The sequence below is a fragment of the Bufo bufo genome, chromosome 5 (genome assembly GCF_905171765.1).
Source record: "Bufo bufo chromosome 5, aBufBuf1.1, whole genome shotgun sequence".
NCBI lineage: Eukaryota > Metazoa > Chordata > Amphibia > Anura > Bufonidae > Bufo > Bufo bufo.
Genome location: NC_053393.1, coordinates 54,998,778 through 55,022,260, shown reverse-complemented (window position 1 = coordinate 55,022,260; position 23,483 = coordinate 54,998,778). Strand labels below are relative to the sequence as shown.

Sequence of the window (23,483 nt, the reverse complement as noted above, 5' to 3'; positions counted from 1 at the left end):
GCTGCAAGCTTGAGCAATTTTGAAGGGAACTCACTCACATTGAACAAAGCTTTATGAAAGCAGCAAATGGATCTCATGTCAGGTCTAACCCAAGGCTATCTGAAGAGCCTCTAAGCACTCCACGTGAAGCCACAGCAGTGAGCTTCTCTCTAACCCAGTATACAGTATACACCCTCAGTTAATTAGATCCCCCCAGAGGCTTGGAATCAGAGCAACAGGGACCTAACAATATAGGTAGAAGAAATACCAGATAACAGGGTAGTGATTACACATTTCCGAGGCAGATTTGTTAAAATGAAATCTCCTTTAACCATATTAGGAAAAAAAAAAATTCGATCTGGTCTGGGCAAAAACTATAATAGATATCAATGACCGCAGGTTGAGCATGCCTGAACTAATGTCTATAGACACCTTTACACACATCTATGTCTACAGTACATAGCAGTGTTGATGTGGTCAGGTTTTTCTACAAATCCAACCAGTAATCCCATTGATTGGCACAGAAAGCAGCACAGAATAGGTCCACAGGATTAGGCCTTATTCACTCGTCTGTGATGAAATCCGAGAATCAGTGATTCATTCGTGAAGGTTTCTGTGAAGAATTCGTGTTTGGTCCGAGTGTTCTCCGTGTTCCAAGGACACTGCGCAGCTGAAAATTTATTTTCAGAGCATCTCATAAATGGCATCCGTGTTGGGTCTGTGTTTTTCACAATCCAATAGATTACAATGGGTGTGATGGATCCATGAGGCCTAATGCACACAGACGCATTTCGTTTCTGTGTTCGTTCTGTTTTTTTGTGTGCATTGGATGAGGACCCATTCATTTCGATGGGTCTGCAAAAAATGCGGACAGCACACTGTGTGCTGTCTGCATCCATATGTCTGTTCCGTAGCCCCGCAAAAATATAGATCATGTCCTATTCTCAAAAAAACGGATGCAATACGGATGCCTGAAGGACGTCATCCGTATTTATTGCGGACCGCAAAACACATACGGTCATGTGAATGTAGCCTTAACACGGACAAATGTAAGGCATGTTTCTGTGCTAAAACTACAGACCCATGGCCCATGCTAAAGCACTGATGTGTGAATACACACATTAAGGGTCCATTTACACGACCATATGTTGTTTGCGGTCCGCAAAATGCGGATCCATTGTTCCACAAAAATCTATTCCGTGTTACTTTCGCACACTTTCTGCAAAATACGTAAGGTATATTTCCGTGTGTATTCATTTTTTTTGCGGATCTGCAAAAAAAATGGAAAGTATAATTTTTAATAAAGATTCAAAGGTGAGATGACAGGGCATTAATTATGTGGACATGGATCCGCAAAATACGGATTGCATACGGAACACATTCTTGAATGGGGCCGTGGACTGCATTTTGCAGACAAGTATAGGACATGTTCTATCTTTTATGTGGACATATGGAAGGGATAGCACACGGTGTGGATTTTCCGGTCCCATAGAAACAAATAGGTCTGCATCTGATCTGCAAAAAGCAGAAGGCAAGCGGAAACAAAAATACGGTCGTGTGAATGGGCCCTAAAATGTCTGCAGAGAACATGGACAGCACACGTTCCAGGAATCAGGATATGTGAATAAGGCCTTAGTATCTCCTTAAAGGAGCAATACCCAAAGAAATTTCTAAAAGGATGTTTTTTGAGCATTTACTGTAAGTGTGAAAAACGTTTCCCGTCATGGAAACCTTGCATGGATCAAAATCACTGAATACACTGATCTCCCCCCAAATAAACTCAAGCACCACTATACATGCCCGGTAAAATGGATAATGTTATGTGAGCCTATCTGGAACCATTCCATCTTCTTCACATAAGGCCTCATGCACACGGCCGTTGTTTGGGTCCGCATCCGAGCAGCCGTTTTGGCGGCTCAGATGCGGACCCATTCACTTCAATGGGGCCGCAAAAGATGCGGACAACACTCAGTGTGCTGTCCGCATCCGTTGCTCCATTCCGTGGCCCCGCAAAAAAAATAGAACATGTCCTATTCTTGTCCGTTTTGCAGACAAGAATAGGCATTTCTACAATGGGCCGCCCGTTCCGCAAATTGCGGAAAGCACACGGGCGGCTTCCGTTTTTTGCGGATCTGCGGATCGCAAAAAGCGGCACGGTCGTGTGCATGAGGCCTAGGGCAAATGAATCTCTCAGAAGTGCAGCCTCAGGCTGCTAGTTATATTAAGTTATCTTGAAATATGACTACCGCCACAAAGATATCAAACAATGCTTCAAATAATAAAGGGGCGTGTAAGACTATTAATTTGGCATGATTTTATTTGGTTAAAACATGCTACAAAATAAGTAAAAAAACAACTTGGGAATGGAAAACAAATTGTGCAAAAGACTCGTATCACATAAAAAAATAAAAATAGGCAAAAGAAGTTAAAGACTGGCGTGCTGGGCGAGGAAAGCCCTTATCCTCTGTAGCAGCTCTTTCTTCACACTGTCAGGCACCAGGGCTGGAAGAAGAAGATGAACAGACAGGTCAGACTTTCAGCTGCCATCATGGACATACAGAGGTTTACTTACCATACGCTTTGTGGAGATTCATAAAGGTTCATTTTCCCAATGTGTCAGGTGTCTACTTTCCGAAAATATAGGGGCATATTTATTAAGACCAGCGTTTTAGATGCTGGTCTTAATAAGCCCTATAGTTGGTGGCACATCGCCGGAGTTATGAAGAGGCGCCGGCCTCTCCATAACTTCTGCGGATCCTCCGCCGCTTTTAAATGTAAGACAGCTTCCTTGCCTCCATTGTGGCTTAAATAAGTGTCTATGACCTTTTAGTGAATTAGAGATAAGGGTTATTAGATGACTAGAGATGAGCGAACTTCTGTTTTAAGTTCGGCGTCTAAAGTTCGGCTTCCGGTTAGCGGAGGATCCCGATATGGATTCCGAATTCTGTTGTGGTCCGTGGTAGTGGAATCAATAATCGGCCATTATTGATTCCGCTACCACGGACCACAACGGAATTCGGAATCCATATCGGGATCCTCCGCTAACCGGAAGCCGAACTTTAGACGCCGAACTTAAAACAGAAGTTCGCTCATCTCTATAGATGACCCCAAAGTGAAAGTACCATTCACAGAACCAGAAAAACTGTTAACTCTTTGTGACATAACAGCTCAATATTTTAAATAAACATTACGGTAATTGAAAAAAAAAAAAAGGATTTTTAGCCCAAAATGAGTAAAATTCAATAAGAAAAAAAATTGCCCCCGAAGGTGTACATGGCCTTTAAAGACCAGACCCATTTTTGTTATCGCATTTTTGATTTTTCCTCCCCACATTCCAATAGCCATAACTTTTTAAATTTTCCGTTCACATAGCTATACAGGGTCTTATTTCTTTGCAGGACAAGATTTTTTATTTTATTTATTTTTTAAATGACACCATTTAATTTATCATGTTTTGTATAAGAAAATGGAAACATACTTTTGGGGTTTTAATATTACAACATTCACTGTGCGCTAAAAAAGGCCAGAGCGTCCTTATTCTGCAGGTCAGTACAATTAAGGCAATATCAAGTTTGTATTGTATTCATTTCATTACTGTAAAAAATAAAAAAATATATATATATATATAAATAAAAAAATACATTTTTTCTTTGCATTGTCATTTTCTGACAGTGACAGCCATAGCATTTTTTTTTTTATATTTCTGTCTACAGAGCTGTACGAGTGCTTGTTTTTTGCGGGGCGAACTGTACTTTTTATTGGTACCATTGTTGGGGTACGTACGACTTCTTGATTACTGTTATTCAATTTTTTAGGGGGAACAAGGTGACGGCATTCACAGTGCAGGAAAATGTTTCATATTTTAATATAGTTAAAGGGAATCTGTCACCTGCTTTAACCATTTTTAAGCTGGCACCATCGCTATGTGGACTAAAGTACCTTTTTTCCAGCAGTCTTCTTTTTACTTGATTTCGTTTTGTAGTTTTGATATAAAAGCGCTTTTTCTGATATGCTAATTAGGGTCCAAGGAGCCCAGAGGGGCGTTTTTTTCCCTCTCTGGAGCCCAGTGACGCCCCCCTGCAGTGCCCAGCCCGCCTTAATTTGAATTCCAAGAATGCCTCCTGATCATCAAATAACCTCCCACAGCCCGGCAAATGGTTCCGCCCCCTCCCCACGTCATAGTCTACCTTCTAGAAATGCCCCGTCCTTCTTCCTGTCTGCGGCCAGAAAACTCGCGCAGGCGCAGTACCGCCTGCGGCCTGCGCCTGTGCGATCATCAACCTCCTGAGGGCAACAGCCTCAAAAGTCTCACTGGGCATGCGCCGAGCCCAGTGATGTAACCTGAGCGCTGTTGCCCTGAGGAGGTTGATGATCGCGCAGGCGGTACTGCGCCTGCGCGAGTTTTCTGGCCGCCGACAGGAAGAAGGATGGGGCATTTCTATAAGGTAGACTATGACGTGGGGAGGGGGCGGAACCATTTGCCGGGCTGTGGGAGGTTATTTGATGATCAGGAGGCATTCTTGGAATTCAAATTAAGGCGGGCTGGGCACTGCAGGGGGGCGTCACTGGGCTCCGGAGAGGGAAAAAAACGCCCCTCTGGGCTCCTTGGACCCTAATTAGCATATCAGAAAAAGAGCTTTTATATCAAAACTACAAAACGAAATCAAGTAAAAAGAAGACTGCTGGAAAAAAGGTACTTTAGTCCACATAGCGATGGTGCCAGCTTAAAAATGGTTAAAGCAGGTGACAGATTCCCTTTAAGACGTTTTCAGACACGGCAATACCTGTTATGTTTATTTTTAATAGTTTTTTTTTATTTTTCATATTTTACTCAAAAACTCAGGGGGCTATAACATGTGATCTCCTGATAGTTTGTCTCAGACTATATTAGAGAACTATTATGGTGAATGGGATTCCGACGCTCTGCTTGCTGAGCTGTGCCTTGTGCACAGCTTCACAGGCAGTTTCCATGACAGGCCTGGGAACCTTCAGCGGGCCCCAAGTGGTCATATTAACTGATCGGAACCCAGCGATTTCACTGCGGGGTCTCCAATCAGAAGGTAAAGGGAGCCCCTTCATCTGCCTAACCTCCAGATGCCACGATCGCTATTGAGGGGTTAAACGACTGGTTTCGGCGTCACTGCCGATCTCGGTCATTCTGGCCGGGTGCCTACTGTACTATACAGCCAGCACTAGCCATGTATTGGTGGAGTTAGTGCAGCATCCCCCTCCCTAAAAGCTCTTGAGCATAATGCCGTACATGTACGGCATTATGTGCAAGGGGTTAAGCATAACATTCTAGTTCTAACTGAAATCTATATGCTACCTATATAATGTAAAGATGTATTGGGTCTTGCAGAGTAAGAGAGATGCACTTTGTAGTCACATTTCTCTCTAACAGATAAGGTCCCTTAAGTTGGAGCTCCTCTCTTTTAACCCAAAATCCCTCACACTGGTTTAGAAAAACAATTTTCAATAACCTTAGAGGGCATGTCCACGATGGACATTAGTGACACAGAATGTACAACCAGCGGGGGTCCGACTGCTGCTACTCCTGACAACTGCTAGAAAGAAGTAGGAAAGGTTTGTCACGTACTTCGCTATAGGCCATTCATGATGATAATTATTAACCCCTTAAAGATGAAGCCTCTTTTGACCTGAAGGACAAAACCCAATTTTTCAACCATGACTTGTGTCACATTATGGTAATAACTTTGGAGTGCTTTTACTTAGCCAAGCAATTCTTGTAACACATTGTACTGTCAGTGATGTTGATTAATGAATTCTGTTTAAATTTATAAAAAAAAAAAATCCCAAATTTAATGAAAATTTTCACAAAATTTGCACCTTTCCAAATCTAAATTTCTCTGCTCTTAAGACGGATATTCCTAGCTCACAATATACTTGCTAATTATTTACTGTATGTCCACTTTATGGTGCATCATTGTTTATTTGTACTTTTGTTAATTTATTTTTTTGGACATGTTAATGGGCTTTCAACTTTTTAGCAGCAATTGTAAAGAAAATTTCCAAATCCTATTTGACCAATTCCGTTAGGAGGAAGTGACTTTGAGAGGCCTGTATCTTAGTAACTGTCCATAAATTACCCCATTATAAAAACTGCACCGTTCAAAGAAATCAAAATGGCATTTAGAGTTTGTTTGTTAATCCTTTCAGTGTTTTACAGAGATTAATGCAAAATTGAAATAACAATAATGCAAAATGGAGGTAAATTATTTTTTTTGCAGATTTTACATTTTTATCTATTTTTTTTTTGGGACACAGCAAATGATGAAATAGAGCGAACACTCCAAATTTATTACAAAGATTCTACAGCTTTTAGAAATATCCCATGTATGGCTCTAGAGTGCTACTTAAATAAAATACCGGCCCCAGAATTGAAGGAGCACCTTGTGTATTTTGGGGCCCCTATTTTTTTTAAGAAAGTTTTTCAGACACCATTTCAGGTTTGCACAGACCTTGAGGTGCAAAAACATAAATATCCCCAAAAGGTCCTATTTTGAAAACAAAATCTCTCAAAAGGGAAGCAGTGAGCATTTTGACTCCACAGGTTTCATAGAATTTATTAGAATTAGGGCATGAAAATCAAAATAATATGTACTTTTAGCTACATTTTTTTTTTCATTTTTACAAAGGATAACAAGAGAAAAAACAACCCAAAAATTGTTATGCAATTTCTTTAGAGTAGAGTAGAGTATGGTAATGCCCCATATGCGGTCATAACCTGCTGTCTGGACACATAGCAGGGCTCTGAAGAGAAGGAGCGCCATTTGACTTTTGAAACCCAGATGTCAAGCTTGCCATGTCAAGCTTGCAACACCCCTGAGGTACCTGTACAGTGGAAACCCCTGATTTTTGAAACTACACCCCCAAGGAATTCAGCTAGGGGCGTACAGGTGATTATGACCCCTCAGGTGTGTCACACAGAATTACCCAACACTGGACTGCGAAAATATTTTTTTTCCTCAATAGTACGTTGCTTTAGCCCCATTTTTTATTTTTGCAAGGACTAGAAAAGGTAAAAATGTATCAAATAATCTGTTATTTAACTTCTCCTCAATACAGAAATACATATATGTGGTCATAAACGGCTGTTTAGGGACACTGCAGCGCTCAGGATTGCATCTGGATTTTCTAACATGGAGTTAAGGGGGTAATTTTTCTTGCAGAACAAGATGTCGTTTTTATTGGTACCATTTTAGGGTACATTTGGCTTTTTTTAATCGCTTTTTATAATTTTTTTGGGAGGTAAGGTGGGCAAAAATTTTAATTCTGTAAGTGTTTTTTTCATTATTAAGACATTCACCATGCAGTACGACACATTTATTCTGCAGATTGACACTATTATGACGATACCAAATACATATAGTTTTTTAATGTTTTACTACTTTTGCCTCATAAAATCACATAAAAAAAAAGAAAGAAAATCAGTTGTATTTTATATTGCCCTATACGAACATCCGTAGCATTTTTATTTTAAAGTCAACGTACCTCTGTGAAGGCTTTTTTTTTTTTTACAGGACTGGCTATAGTTTTTGGTACTATAAGACTTTTTGATTGCTTTTTATTTCATTTTCTAGGATGTGGGTAAAAATTGGCAGTTCTGTTAGGGATTTCTATTTTTTATGGGGTTCACAATGCAGTATATATGATATAATAACTTTATTCTGTGGGTAGATAGGATTAAGGCATTATCAAATGTATATTATTTTTCATGTTTTACAATTTTCACATAAAATTCCTTCATTATTATTTTTTTTGCATCACCATAACTAAGACCCATAACGGTTTTTTTATTTTTACGTTTCAAACCCATTGATACAACTAATATTTGTGTTAGCAAAATTTCGAATGATGCAACCTCATTTATTGCAAGTGTTCTGGAACCTGAATGTCAATCTGTCCTCAAAGTATCCTGTCTTCAACCTGGTCAGTACGTAGCTTGCACCTATGATAACTCCTGGTGGATTGGCAATACAGGTCCTTCTCAAAAAATTAGCATATTGTGATAAAGTTCATTATTTTCTGTAATGTACTGATAAACATTAGACTTTCATATATTTTAGATTCATTACACACAACTGAAGTAGTTCAAGCCTTTTCTTGTTTTAATATTGATGATTTTGGCATGAAAACCCAAAATTCCTATCTCAAAAAATTTGCATATCATGAAAAGGTTCTCTAAACGAGCCATTAACCTAATCATCTGAATCAACTAATTAACTCTAAACACCTGCAAAAGATTCCTGAGGCTTTTAAAAACGCCCAGCCTGGTTCATTACTCAAAACCGCAATCATGGGTAAGACTGCCAACCTGACTGCTGTCCGGAAGGCCATCATTGACACCCTAAAGCAAGAGGGTAAGACACAGAAAGAAATTTCTGAACGAATAGGCTGTTCCCAGAGTGCTGTATCAAGGCACCTCAGTGGGAAGTCTGTGGGAAGGAAAAAGTGTGGCAGAAAACGCTGCACAACGAGAAGAGGTGACCGGACCGTGAGGAAGATTGTGCAGAAGGACCGATTCCAGACCTTGGGGGACCTGCAGAAGCAGTGGACTGAGTCTGGAGTAGAAACATCCAGAGCCACCGTGTACAGGCGTGTGCAGGAAATGGGCTACAGGTGCCGCATTCCCCAGGTCAAGCCACTTTTGAACCAGAAACAGCGGCAGAAGCGCCTGACCTGGGCTACAGAGAAGCAGCACTGGACTGTTGCTCAGTGGTCCAAAGTACTTTTTTCGGATGAAAGCAAATTTTGCATGTCATTCGGAAATCAAGGTGCCAGAGTCTGGAGGAAGACTGGGGAGAGGGAAATGCCAAAATGCCTGAAGTCCAGTGTCAAGTACCCACAGTCAGTGATGGTCTGGGGTGCCATGTCAGCTGCTGGTGTTGGTCCACTGTGTTTTATCAAGGGCAGGGTCAATGCAGCTAGCTATCAGGAGATTTTGGAGCACTTCATGCTTCCATCTGCTGAAAAGCTTTATGGAGATGAAGATTTCATTTTTCAGCACGACCTGGCACCTGCTCACAGTGCCAAAAGCACTGGTAAATGGTTTACTGACCCTGGTATTACTGTGCTCAATTGGCCTGCCAACTCTCCTGACCTGAACCCCATAGAGAATCTGTGGGATATTGGGAAGAGAAAGCTGAGAGACGCAAGACCCAACACTCTGGATGAGCTTAAGGCTGCTATCGAAGCATCCTGGGCCTCCATAACACCTCAGCAGTGCCACAGGCTGATTGCCTCCATGCCACGCCGCATTGAAGCAGTCATTTCTGCAAAAGGATTCCCGACCAAGTATTGAGTGCATAACTGAACTTAATTATTTGAAGGTTGACTTTTTTTGTATTGAAAACACTTTTCTTTTATTGGTCGGATGAAATATGCTAATTTTTTGAGATAGGAATTTGGGGTTTTCATGAGCTGTATGCCAAAATCATCAATATTAAAACAAGAAAAGGCTTGAACTACTTCAGTTGTGTGTAATGAATCTAAAAAATATATGAAAGTCTAATGTTTATCAGTACATTACAGAAAATAATGAACTTTATCACAATATGCTAATTTTTTGAGAAGGACCTGTATATGTGAAGTTTCAATTGAGGAACATGATGGTTTGATCAATTTCTTGAATCCCCATGGTCCTGCAAGGTCATTTTACTGGCCTTCCCGCAGAGACACTTGCTGGGTGCCAGAAGAGCATGTCATTGCTTCCCTTGATGAACCCACAACATCATTTGGCAGGTTATGTCTTATCACAAGATGTTTTGGTGAACATTGATAGGAAATTCAAAATTTTGTGCAATTTGAGAAAGATTGGAAGAAGTCTTGTGAAATCAGAATTTTTAGCAATTTTAGTATGCATGTTGTGTTTTTACTTTCTTGTTTTTCTTCAATAAAACTTGGACATCCATGGCTGGTATCTTCTCTGGTTGTTGGAAATTGCTCCTTGGCAATGGCAATAATTCTGTTGAACTGGCAGTAGCTGAGTCGTCCAATGCAAGATTGATGATAAATGTGCCACCAAAAATGTCCCCTTGTATTGAATTTCATGCACGCATGCAAAATAGGTACATGCTTAGTTCTGGCCAACATAAGGCCGGGTCAAAGATAAAACAGGGTGACTTTTGTGGCATAAAACATGCTCTTTTGGATCAGATTAATAAAATGATAAAAAAATTACACATTTTAGATATTTCCACCCCAATAGTAGCAAAAATATGAAATGCAATTTCTTTGTCTAATCATATCTTGTCTTCAAGTTGGTTGGAAAGCTTGTGTATGTGACCTTAAGATATATCATATGGGCCATAACTCCTGGCAAAATTACAGCCTGATCGGACAGGCATGTCAGGAGCAGTGGGTAGTCAAAGTAGGCCCTTAACGGTCATATGTCAATTTTTTGGCCCATTTTGATGGCATGTAAAAATTGAGTCCGTCTTAAGGCACCAAACTTTGCAAGAAGACTTAGCCTAAGTAGTTTTACTAACCTGCAAAATGTCAGCCTCCTAGTTTAACTACTTAAGATACTATGCCTTGACAAAGTTGCCACTTTGGGTTATGCAGCAAGCAGGATATTACAGCTGGTCCATCATCAGCTGCCTAAAACTCTGGAACCAACAGAGGTCCAGATAAAATTTTAGGACCTTAGGGAACATCTGTGCAAAATGTTATTCAATTTGGAGAGGGTCAGATTTCTAGGTTGGTCCACTAGACATGGAATGACACATAAGCAACTCAATCCTTTTATAGATCAGGTAGTTACAGACATGGTGTAGGCTGGTAAACCCCTTAGATGCCGCGGTCGCTACTGACCACAGCTAAGGGGGTTTTACGGCCAGGACTGGTGCCAGCACCAATCTTGGTCATTACAGATGACACCTGCTGCTGATGGAAGCAGCTCTGTTACTGAACCAATGCCATAACCATGCCGTAAATGTACAGCATGTGGTAGAAACTAGATGCTTGCCATGCTGTATATTTACAGCATGGTGTGAGATGGGGGTTAATGACTTGTCCAGAAAATAACTGTTCAGTAATTTAAGTCATTCTTAAAGGCTATGAGCACACATTTAGGGGCATTTTTTCATGGTTGCATTTTGGGCTAACAATAATTGGCCTTGATTAAATCTTTAGAAGAGGTTTCGGTCTATCTGCAGACTGTCACTGAGTCCTGTCATGTTGCTGTTCTGAAGGCTGGACGTATAGACCTCCTGTCTGAGCTCCAGACAGCTCCTAAATAGATAAAGGATATACATCCAGACTTCAGAACAGCAACATGACATGTAAAACAGAAAGTGAAAGTCTGAAAATAGACTGAAACTATAGGACAAAATAACTTTTAAAAAAGACTAGTAGCCCAAAATGAGTAAAATCCAATCTTAAAAAAATTGCCCCCGATGGTCTTTATAGCCTTTCAGTTCTCGCTGGTTCAGTAAACCCTCTTAACTCCTAAATATTGGGCCATTTATGGCTCAGATTAGAAGAATAGTTCTCACTCACCTCTGCCTTTAGGAGTAATTTCTGCAACCAGATCATCAACGGTGACATGTTCAAGTCCCTTCTCATTAATCACATCTAGAACAAAGACCACAAACATTGTAGTAAATGAGTCACGTCCAGCGCACAAGACTTAGGAAGGAACTACCGACATGTCTGGAATGAAAGACTGAATACGGCAAATCTACAAAAATATTATTGACTATTTGAGGGCTCTGTTCACACTAGCATCATGGCTTCTGTTCACGGAGCCCATCCCCCAGTCCTGGTGCATGCAGCACTATATTATGTGTATGTGCCAGGACTGGGGGCTACACTCCATCATGTGCACAGAGTTTCCCCTTGGCCCGAAAGAGAGAAATGTACAGAGATGGATGTGTCGTCGGCGGAGGCTGTGTGGAGTACCGTGGTCATGTGATTTGTAGTTTGGATATCGCCATGCAGACATGGCAGGCAAATAGAAAATATCAGGAAATTATTTTTTGGGTACAAATGGGACTCATAACCTTAAAGCCTGTATTAGAAAGGCTGATTCGGCAGGCGATTGTCGACAGGGAAGCGTTCCCTCCTAGCAATCTCCTGCTCACTGGTGGTGTAGACCGCTGTTATTACATAGAGATCTCCTCCGCAGCGATCCCTATGCCATCTCTCATCCCCTTGCTGTATAGTGATTTGCCGGCGGTAGATCATGATATTTTTTTTTTTTAACATGTCAAAAGATTTGTATTGCAGGATGAACAAGCATTTGCTCGTTCATCGGGCAATTGACGGCAGTATTACACTGCTGAAAAAAAAATCAGCAGGTCTAATACCGCCTTTACAGCTGACACATCTTGCTAGGGTGTCTCCTGAAATAATGTCAGCAGTGACTGGACAGTGTTGGGGGGCCTTTATATCAGCCAAAGATTGGGGCAATTATTTGTTCCTAGGAAAGCTTGTTACCGATAACTGCCCAGTCTAAATGTGCCACAGAAAACTAACATACATACATACACACACACACAACACAATATACTGTCCTCAGTAGTGTATTATATATGTACACACACAGTATACTATCCTGTTCCATGTTAATTACTTTACACAGTTTAGTGTCAGCAGCAAAAAAAAAAAAAAAAAAAAAAAAAAAATACAATTTTTTTTAAATTTTTTTTACTGTGCAAGCCTTCTACAAGATCATTAATATATTACGCCAAAGAGACCATCTGTATCGCTTTAGCCATGAGATCAGATCACACAGGTGCACCATACAGAGATCAGTATTAGTCCTGGGGCTCATCTAGAGTACAGTTTGACAATACCTTTGCAGTGCGCCTTCAGCTGGTCCCTCCATCCGCACTCAATCAGTTTGGCTCTTAAGAGTTCTTTAAGGCTTTAAATAGAAAAAAATAAAAATAAATAAAATTTGATATATCTATCAATACAGACGTGCACTCAGTAATATCTGCAATCTGGTTTGTAGTCCATCAGCGCTACCAATCAAAACGCTTTTATTCACCTGTTGAGCTGCTTATACAGATTAGGCCAATGCGGTTTGTAGGGGGCAGCTCATGCCCGACAGATGATGTCAGGGAGCGGCTTCCTCCTCTCTCCCCACTGAGAACACACACATGCCCAGAACTATGGAAAATAACTGTTTGCGGTGATGAGAGCTCATTCTTATACTAATGCTTAGAACAAAAATTAACTCATCGCCGCACAATAAAAGAAGAAAGGAAAGATCTGCTTCTACCGAAACACTTTTGCAGCCATGACCACAACGCCACAGACATGAAAGTCTTGATATTAACCACCTCAGCCCCCAGTGCTTAAACACCCTGAAAGACCAGGCCACTTTTTACACTTCTGACCTACACTACTTTCACCGTTTATTGCTCGGTCATGCAACTTACCACCTAAATGAATTTTACCTCCTTTTCTTCTCACTAATAGAGCTTTCATTTGGTGGTATTTCATTGCTGCTGACATTTTTACTTTTTTTGTTATTAATCGAAATTTAACGATTTTTTTGCAAAAAAATGACATTTTTCACTTTCAGTTGTAAAATTTTGCAAAAAAAAACGACATCCATATAGAAATTTTGCTCTAAATTTATAGTTCTACATGTCTTTGATAAAAAAAAAATGTTTGGGTAAAAAAAAAATGGTTTGGGTAAAAGTTATAGCGTTTACAAACTATGGTACAAAAATGTGAATTTCCGCTTTTTGAAGCAGCTCTGACTTTCTGAGCACCTGTCATGTTTCCTGAGGTTCTACAATGCCCAGACAGTACAAACACCCCACAAATGACCCCATTTCTGAAAGTACACACCCTAAGGTATTCGCTGATGGGCATAGTGAGTTCATAGAACTTTTTATTTTTTGTCACAAGTTAGCAGAAAATGATGATTTTTTTTTTTTTTTTTTTTTTTTCTTACAAAGTCTCATATTCCACTAACTTGTGACAAAAAATAAAAAGTTCTATGAACTCACTATGCCCATCAGCGAATACCTTGGGGTCTCTTCTTTCCAAAATGGGGTCACTTGTGGGGTAGTTATACTGCCCTGGCATTCTAGGGGCCCAAATGTGTGGTAAGGAGTTTGAAATCAAATTCAGTGAAAAATGACCGGTGAAATCCGAAAGGTGCTCTTTGGAATATGGGCCCCTTTGCCCACCTAGGCTGCAAAAAAGTGTCACACATCTGGTATCCCCGTACTCAGGAGAAGTTGAGGAATGTGTTTTGGGGTGTCTTTTTACATATACCCATGCTGGGTGAGATAAATATCTTGGTCAAATGACAACTTTGTATAAAAAAATGGGAAAAGTTGTCTTTTGCCAAGATATTTCTCTCACCCAGCATGGGTATATATAAAATGACACCCCAAAACACATTCCCCACCTTCTCCTGAGTACGGAGATACCAGATGTGTGACACTTTTTTGCAGCCTAGGTGGGCAAAGGGGCCCATATTCCAAAGAGCACCTTTCGGATTTCACTCGTCATTTTTTACTGAATTTGATTTCAAACTCCTTACCACACATTTGGGCCCCTAGAATGCCAGGGCAGTATAACTACCCCACAAGTGACCCCATTTTGGAAAGAAGACACCCCAAGGTATTCCGTGAGGGGCATGGCGATTTCCTAGAATTTTTTATTTTTTGTCACAAGTTAGCGGAAAATGATGATTTTTTTTTTATTTTTTTTTTTCATACAAAGTCTCATATTCCACTAACTTGTGACAAAAAATAAAAAGTTCTATGAACTCACTATGCCCATCAGCGAATACCTTGGGGTCTCTTCTTTCCAAAATGGGGTCACTTGTGGGGTAGTTATACTGCCCTGGCATTCTAGGGGCCCAAATGTGTGGTAAGGAGTTTGAAATCAAATTCAGTGAAAAATGACCTTTGAAATCCGAAAGGTGCTCTTTGGAATATGGGCCCCTTTGCCCACCTAGGCTGCAAAAAAGTGTCACACATCTGGTATCCCCGTACTCAGGAGAAGTTGAGGAATGTGTTTTGGGGTGTCTTTTTACATATACCCATGCTGGGTGAGATAAATATCTTGGTCAAATGACAACTTTGTATAAAAAAATGGGAAAAGTTGTCTTTTGCCAAGATATTTCTCTCACCCAGCATGGGTATATATAAAATGACACCCCAAAACACATTCCCCACCTTCTCCTGAGTACGGAGATACCAGATGTGTGACACTTTTTTGCAGCCTAGGTGGGCAAAGGGGCCCATATTCCAAAGAGCACCTTTCGGATTTCACTCGTCATTTTTTACTGAATTTGATTTCAAACTCCTTACCACACATTTGGGCCCCTAGAATGCCAGGGCAGTATAACTACCCCACAAGTGACCCCATTTTGGAAAGAAGACACCCCAAGGTATTCCGTGAGGGGCATGGCGATTTCCTAGAATTTTTTATTTTTTGTCACAAGTTAGCGGAAAATGATGATTTTTTTTTTAAATTTTTTTTTCATACAAAGTCTCATATTCCACTAACTTGTGACAAAAAATAAAAACTTCCATGAACTCACTATGCCCATCAGCGAATACCTTGGGGTTTCTTCTTTCCAAAATGGGGTCACTTGTGGGGTAGTTATACTGCCCTGGCATTCTAGGGGCCCAAATGTGTGGTAAGGAGTTTGAAATCAAATTCAGTGAAAAATGACCTGTGAAATCCGAAAGGTGCTCTTTGGAATATGGGCCCCTTTGCCCACCTAGGCTGCAAAAAAGTGTCACACATCTGGTATCCCCGTACTCAGGAGAAGTTGAGGAATGTGTTTTGGGGTGTCTTTTTACATATACCCATGCTGGGTGAGATAAATATCTTGGTCAAATGACAACTTTGTATAAAAAAAATGGGAAAAGTTGTCTTTTGCCAAGATATTTCTCTCACCCAGCATGGGTATATATAAAATGACACCCCAAAACACATTCCCCACCTTCTCCTGAGTACGGAGATACCAGATGTGTGACACTTTTTTGCAGCCTAGGTGGGCAAAGGGGCCCATATTCCAAAGAGCACCTTTCGGATTTCACTCGTCATTTTTTACTGAATTTGATTTCAAACTCCTTACCACACATTTGGGCCCCTAGAATGCCAGAGCAGTATAACTACCCCACAAGTGACCCCATTTTGGAAAGAAGAGACCCCAAGGTATTCGCTGATGGGCATAGTGAGTTCATGGGAAAAAAAATTTTTTGTCACAAGTTAGTGGAATAGGAGACTTTGTATGAAAAAAAAAAAAAAAAAGAAATCATCATTTTCCACTAACTTGTGACAAAAAATAAAAAATTCTAGGAACTTGCCATGCCCCTCACGGAATACCTTGGGGTGTCTTCTTTCCAAAATGGGGTCACTTGTGGGGTAGTTATACTGCCCTGGCATTTTCCAGGGGCCCTAATGTCTGGTAAGTAGGTAAATGACCTGTGAAATCTGAAAGGTGCTCTTTGGAATGTGGGCCCCTTTGCCCACCTAGGCTGCAAAAAAGTGTCACACATCTGGTATCTCCGTACTCAGGAGAAGGTGGGGAATGTGTTTTGGGGTGTCATTTTACATATACCCATGCTGGGTGAGAGAAATATCTTGGCAAAAGACAACTTTTCCCATTTTTTTTATACAAAGTTGGCATTTGACCAAGATATTTATCTCACCCAGCATGTGTATATGTAAAATGACATCCCAAAACATATTCCCCAACTTCTGCTGAATACGGAGATACCACATGTGTGACACTTTTTTGCAGCCTAGGTGGGCAAAGGGGCCCAAATTCCTTTTAGGAGGGCATTTTTAGACATTTGGATACCAGACTTCTTCTCACGCTTTGGGGCCCCTAAAATGCCAGGGCAGTATAAATACCCCACATGTGACCCCATTTTGGAAAGAAGACACCCCAAGGTATTCAATGAGGGGCATGGCGAGTTCATTGAAAAAAAAAAAAATTTGGCACAAGTTAGCGGAAATTGATTTTTTGGATTTTGTTCTCACAAAGTCTCCCTTTCCGCTAACTTGGGACAAAAATTTCAATCTTTCATGGACTCAATATGCCCCTCAGCGAATACCTTGGGGTGTCTTCTTTCCAAAATGGTGTTATTTGTGGGGTGTTTGTACTGCCCTGGCATTTGAGGGTCTCCGCAATCATTACATGTATGCCTAGCATTAGGAGTTTCTGCTATTCTCCTTATATTGAGCATACGGGTAATGAGATTTTTTTTTTCCGTTCAGCCTCTGGGCTGAAAGAAAAAAATGAACGGCACGGATTTCTTCATTCGCATCGATCAATGTGGATGAAAAAATCTCTGCCAAAAAAAGAAAAAGGAGGGGAAAGGCGTCTGCCAGGACATAGGAGCTCCGCCCAACATCCATACCCACTTCAGCTCGTATGCCCTGGCAAACCAGATTTCTCCATTCACATCAATCGATGTGGATGAATAAATCATTGCCGGGATTTTTTTTTTTTATATATACAAAGTGTTTGCCAAAGTATATGAACACCGCCACCTCCTCAGCTCATATGCCTCGGCAAACATATCTTTTACTGCAGAGGAGAAATCTCGTCTTGCAGCGCCGCATACACCGACTTGCGTGTAATCTGACAGCAGCGCAATGCTTCTGTCCGAATGCACATCAGTGCTGCAGCTGGTTCATCGGTTGGTCCACCTGGAAGGTAAAAAAAACAAAACAAAAAAGAAAAAACCAGGCCGCAAAGCAATAACTTTATTAACTTTAGAACAGAACATATTAACTTTTTTAAACTTTTTTAACTTTTTTACTTACCGGTAATTTTTTTTTTGTTTAGTTTTTTTTACCTTTATAGAACAAACCTCTCCTTCCCCATGGGACAATGTGCAAAGCGCAAATCGCCCAAAGATGTGGCGAAGTACGTTATGCACTTTATCCCAGGTGAAAGGAGAGGTTTGCAGCAGCTGTGAGTGAATGGGCCCTAATAGCCCTGTGTGCCTGTCCTGGTGAGATGTGATCCCTATGCTAGGTGTACCTGTGTGTGGTACTTCCGGAAACACTCTCCATAGCATAGGGCAGGGTGGTCAGCACAGTCAGGACAGAAATAGCGGGTGTCACGCCTTATTCCACTCCTGCTACAGACACGACATCTTTTTCGGGGTGACGGTTGGGTTGAGGTACCAGGAACGACACTGGGGAAATGTCGCTCGTGTAGACGGCTAACTACACTGGTGGATGGGGCCACGGAACCTTCTGGATACAGGAGGTTCTCGATGATCTCTTCCTGGAATTTGAGGAAGGATCGTGTTCTCCCAGCCTTACTGTAGAGAACAAAACTATTGTACAGCGCCAATTGAATCAAATATACAGACACCTTCTTATACCAGCGTCTGGTTCTGCGGGAAACTAAATACGGAGACAACATCTGGTCATTGAAGTCCACCCCTCCCATGAGCGCATTATAGTCGTGGACACAGAGGGGCTTTTCAATGACACGGGTTGCTCGCTCAATTTGGATTGTCGTGTCTGCGTGAATGGAGGAGAGCATGTAAACGTCACGCTTGTCTCTCCATTTCACCGCGAGCAGTTCTTCGTTACACAAGGCAGCCCTCTGCCCCCTTGCAAGACGGGTGGTTACAAGCCGTTGGGGGAAGCCCACGCGACTAGTTCGCGCGGTGCCACAGGCGCAAATCCGTTCTAGAAACAAATGCCTAAAGAGGGCCACACTTGTGTAGAAATTGTCCACATAAAGATGGTACCCCTTGCCGAATAAGGGTGACACCAAGTCCCAGACTGTCTTCCCACTGCTCCCCAGGTAGTCAGGGCAACCGACCGGCTCCAGGGTCTGATCTTTTCCCTCATAGATCCGAAATTTGTGGGTATAGCCTGTGGCCCTTTCACAGAGCTTATACAATTTGACCCCATACCGGGCACGCTTGCTTGGGATGTATTGTTTGAAGCCAAGGCGCCCGGTAAAATGTATTAGGGACTCGTCTACGCAGATGTTTTGCTCAGGGGTATACAAATCTGCAAATTTCAGGTTGAAATGGTCTATGAGGGGCCGAATTTTGTGGAGCCGGTCAAAAGCAGGGTGGCCTCTGGGACGGGAGGTGGTGTTGTCGCTAAAATGCAGAAAACGGAGGATGGTCTCAAATCGTGTCCTGGACATAGCAGCAGAGAACATGGGCATGTGATGAATTGGGTGCGTTGACCAATATGACCGCAATTCATGCTTTTTTGTCAGGCCCATGTTGAGGAGAAGGCCCAGAAAAATTTTAATTTCGGAAACTTGGACTGGTTTCCACCGGAAAGGCTGGGCATAATAGCTTCCCGGGTTTGCGGTTATAAATTGTGTGGCATACCGGTTTGTCTCTGCCACAACTAAGTCCAAGAGCTCCGCAGTCAAGAACAGCTCAAAAAATCCCAGGGCCGAACCGATTTGAGCCGTCTCAACCCGAACTCCAGACTGGGCGGTGAAAGGGGGAACTACTGGTGCGGCTGAAGTTGGTGACTGCCAATCAGGATTTGCCAGCACCTCAGGGACTCTAGGGGCTCTACGGGCCTGTCTGTGCGGTGGCTGCGACGGGGTAACTATTGCACGTGCCACCGTACCAGCTTCAACTGCCCTTCTGGTGCTCGCTACTTCACCAGGTTGTACGGCAGTGCTGGTACTAGGTCCAGGAAGGGCTGCGCTGCTGGTGTATGCCTCACCACGTGATCCGGCAGCGACAGCCCCACTCTGCTGCTCTTGAAGCGGATCCTGCGTAACCTGTGGTCTAGCGACACGGGGCCTGGTACGCCTGGTGCTATCAGGGACCTCCACCTCCTCGTCCGAACTTTGGGTCAGAGAGCCACTGCTTTCTACAGGTTCATATTCTGACCCGCTAGATTCATCAGATGAGGGTTCCCACTCCTCATCCGACTGGGTCAGAATCCTGTAGGCCTCTTCAGAAGAATACCCCCTGTTTGACATTTTGGACTACTAAATTTAGGGGTATTCCCTGAGACTACCCAAGAAAAAAAGCAAACCTGTCTTACAAAGGGGAGGCTAGCGAAGTACCGGAGGCTGCTGCGGTTGATAAAAAATATCAAAACTGATTTTTTTATCGCCGCAGTGCGTGTAAAATGAATGTGCAGTGATCAAAAAATATATATTTTTTGTCACTGCGGTGGGGCGGGCGTGGGTGAACGCACGTGTGGGCGACCGATCAGGCCTGATCGGGCAAACACTGCGTTTTGGGTGGAGGGCGAGCTAAGGTGACACTAATACTATTATAGATCTGACCGTGATCAGTTTTGATCACTTACAGATACTATAAAAGTACAAATGCTGATTAGCGATACGCTAAACAGCGAATAAAAGTGACTGCGGTGCGGTGGGGTGGGCGCTAACTGACGCTAACTACCTAACCAAGGGGCCTAAACTATCCCTAAAACCTAACAGCCAATACCAGTGAAAAAAAAAAAGTGACAGTTTACACTGATCACTTTTTTTCCTTTCACTAGTGATTGACAGGGGCGATCAAAGGGGTGATCAAAGGGTTAATTGGGGGTGCAGGTGGGTGATCTGGGGCTAAGGTGTAGTGTTGGTGCTACTCACAGTTCAGTCTGCTCCTGTGCTGGATCCAACCGACGAAAAGGACCAGCACAGGAGCAGACAAGCCATATAACAGATCATATTTACTAATATGATCTGTTATATGACTTTGGATTGGATTTTTTGAAAATCGCCAGCCTGCCAGCCAATGATCGTTGCTGGCAGGCTGGTGACGAAATACTTCTTTGAATTTTGCCGGCCCGCGATGCGCATGCGCGGGCCGGCTTGGAGCGAAATCTCGCGTCTCGCGAGATGACGCGTATATGCGTGACTCTGCGCAGCGCTGCCACCTCCGGAACGCGATCCTGCGTTAGGCGGTCCGGAGGTGGTTAAAAGAGAATTTCAAAACTCAGAAGGACAGAAGAGTCTGGGAACACGAGCCCATGACGAGGAATGACCGTGCCTCATGGAATGATGTCCTTCTACATCTCTTAAGGAATGTGCCCCTCAGATCTCTTTGCTTCTTCACATTCATGTCGGGATATCTATTAGAAAACAATACAACTTTCACACTCCTTATCTATAGTCACTACAACAATTTACTGCTGCGTCTGTTTCCTCCTCCACTCATACTGATTTGCTTTACATCGCTCGTCTCATCTACCTCATTATTCCTATGTACTTTGGTGAATAAATATGTGACTCTCCAGATGCTGTCCTAAAAGATGCCCGAGGAAGAGGCTTATAGGGGTTTTCCGAGATTTTAATACCGATGACCTATCCTCAGTATCTGATTGGTGCGGATCTGACACCTCGGACCCCCGTTGATCAGCTGTTTGAGAGGCCAGAGGCGCTGGTAGTAGCGCCATGGCCTTCTCTCAGCTTTCCCTAGGCGGAGTGACGACATGTTCATCGGTCTTGTGGCCTAGGCTCATCTCAGCCTCATAGAAGTGAATGGGACTGAGCGTGATTCCAAGCACAGCCGCTATACAATGTACGGTGCTGTGTTTGGTGAGTGCGAGAAGACCATGCGCACCAACAGGAGCTGATCGGCAGGGGTCCTGGGTGTCAGTCCCCCACCGATCCAATGAGATACTAATGACCTATCCAGAGGACCCTTTTAAGTCATCTCGAAGCTTGCAATTGTGTCATCTTTTCAGTTACAAAAAAAACTACTATATAGGCCCTAGTAGAGAGTGAGACCCGCGGGAGGATAACCTCAGTAATCAAAAGGTCAGAGACCGAAAATCCCTGTAGGGGTACTACTATATGTGAATTAAAATTATATACTTTATTAATTCTTGTTTAAAATATTGGTTTCTAGCAAACCATGAAACCCCACAACACAAACTCTCAGGTGAAGCGCTGGTTAACTACTTGTTAATTCAAGTCCCTGCAACCATGTAGCAAAGGGAGTATGAGTGGCTATTCGTTACATGTGCAGTTAGCAAATGCTCCAATTGAGATATATCCCTGTAGGAGAATGTGACTTGGCTTTACCACTCTCAATATATCATTTTGGAGTTTTATGTTTATGTCTCCAGGGTAACAACTCAAATATGCACTGCTAATTGGCTGAATATTTAGCCAGTTAAACTGTAACGTGCACACACTTCCCAACAGAGAAAAGCCACACTTGTTGCAATTGGGTATTGGATGTGTTTTCATATATACAAGAACCAACGCGCCAAACACCTGCCTAAAAAAGCGCCTAACACTACTCCCCACCCGACATGTTTCGCCGCGATGCGGCTTCGTCAGGGGTTTGGGGTATTAGCGTCGGTGCATTGCGAGGAGCTGAATTATATTAACTACGCCACGCCCCGTTTGCTGACGATCCCCGTTGTGATTGGCCGCAGCAAAGCGGATGTGACATCAATGCAGTGCGTCCGTGGGTGCCTGGTGATCATGTGACTCTGACATCATCCGGATGCGCCCCCATTCAGATGCGCATGGTGATTGCGTTGACCGGGTGCGTCACCCACTCTATTAGGTATGATGCGCACAGTGAACATCAATGGGGGTTCCGGTCACTAAATATTACATAAGATGGTAAACGAATGTAACGAATAGCCACTCATACTCCCTTTGCTACATGGTTGCAGGGACTTAAATGAACAAGTAGTTAATCAGCGCTTCACCTGAGAGTTTTAGTGTTGTGGGGTTTCATGGTTTGCTAGAAACCAATATTTTAAACAAGAATTAATAAAGTATATAATTTTAATTCACATATAGTAGTACCCCTACAGGGATTTTCGGTCTCTGACCTTTTGATTATTGATCTTTTCAGTTAGCCACTAAAAGAGTATCAACCACTGGGGGAGAAGTCTAAATTTTTCATCTCAACTTCTACAGATTACCTTAAGACATTTCTGTTAGCATTCCTGGCCGCCTGTAGAGGACACCGTGCCACCATGTTATATGTCACACCCTTTGTGTGAATCTCCAAAATAGCCTTCTTTCTGGTTAAAGATAGCTCAACTTTTACACCAAGAATAATTTCAAGTGTTATTTTAAGGAATAACTGACTGTCATTACTCCTGATGATTTGCGGAGATAAAAAAAATAACGTATTTTCAACATGCAAACCACAACAAATAACGTCTTTGTGTGAGTGCGAGAAAGGCATGCCAAATATGTGCGGTGATGGGGGCATGCGGACAATCCTGCCCAGATTCTTCACACCATGCAGAGACCTTCCTCATACATTCAGGTTTAGAAAGATCATTATTTTATCAGTTATTGCACCTGCAATGACATAGGGAAAAATTTGAGGACATCGACTGGAAATCATCCCATCAAGTGGGAAAAAAGGTTTAATGGTCTAATGAGACCGTATCTGAGCCCGGCTGTAAAGTAGTGTCAGTGGGGATGCTGCTCTGAGGGAGCCGTGGATGGTTCATGAATGCTTTAAAATATATGGAGAAAAACAACCTGCTGCAGTCCACAAGAGCACTGCAATTCATCTTCCTGCAAGGCAACAACCCCTACAACATACTAT

At 42.3% G+C, this 23,483-nt stretch overlaps 1 protein-coding gene across 3 annotated transcripts in view; it reads right to left on the bottom strand.

Annotated features, from left to right (window-relative positions):
- Window positions 1-2,281: 2,281 nt before the first annotated feature.
- The window catches only part of ENY2 (ENY2 transcription and export complex 2 subunit), a 33,568-nt gene continuing 12,366 nt past the window's right edge, over window positions 2,282-23,483 (bottom strand). For all 3 annotated transcript variants that reach the window (XM_040433405.1, XM_040433403.1, XM_040433404.1), the window contains exons 3-5: window positions 12,798-12,868; window positions 11,500-11,574; window positions 2,282-2,481 (exon numbers count right to left, since the gene is read on the bottom strand). In XM_040433405.1, the coding sequence (XP_040289339.1) occupies window positions 2,405-2,481; window positions 11,500-11,574; window positions 12,798-12,868 (223 nt within the window). In that variant the 3' untranslated portion in view covers window positions 2,282-2,404. The remainder of the gene's footprint in view (window positions 2,482-11,499; window positions 11,575-12,797; window positions 12,869-23,483) is intronic.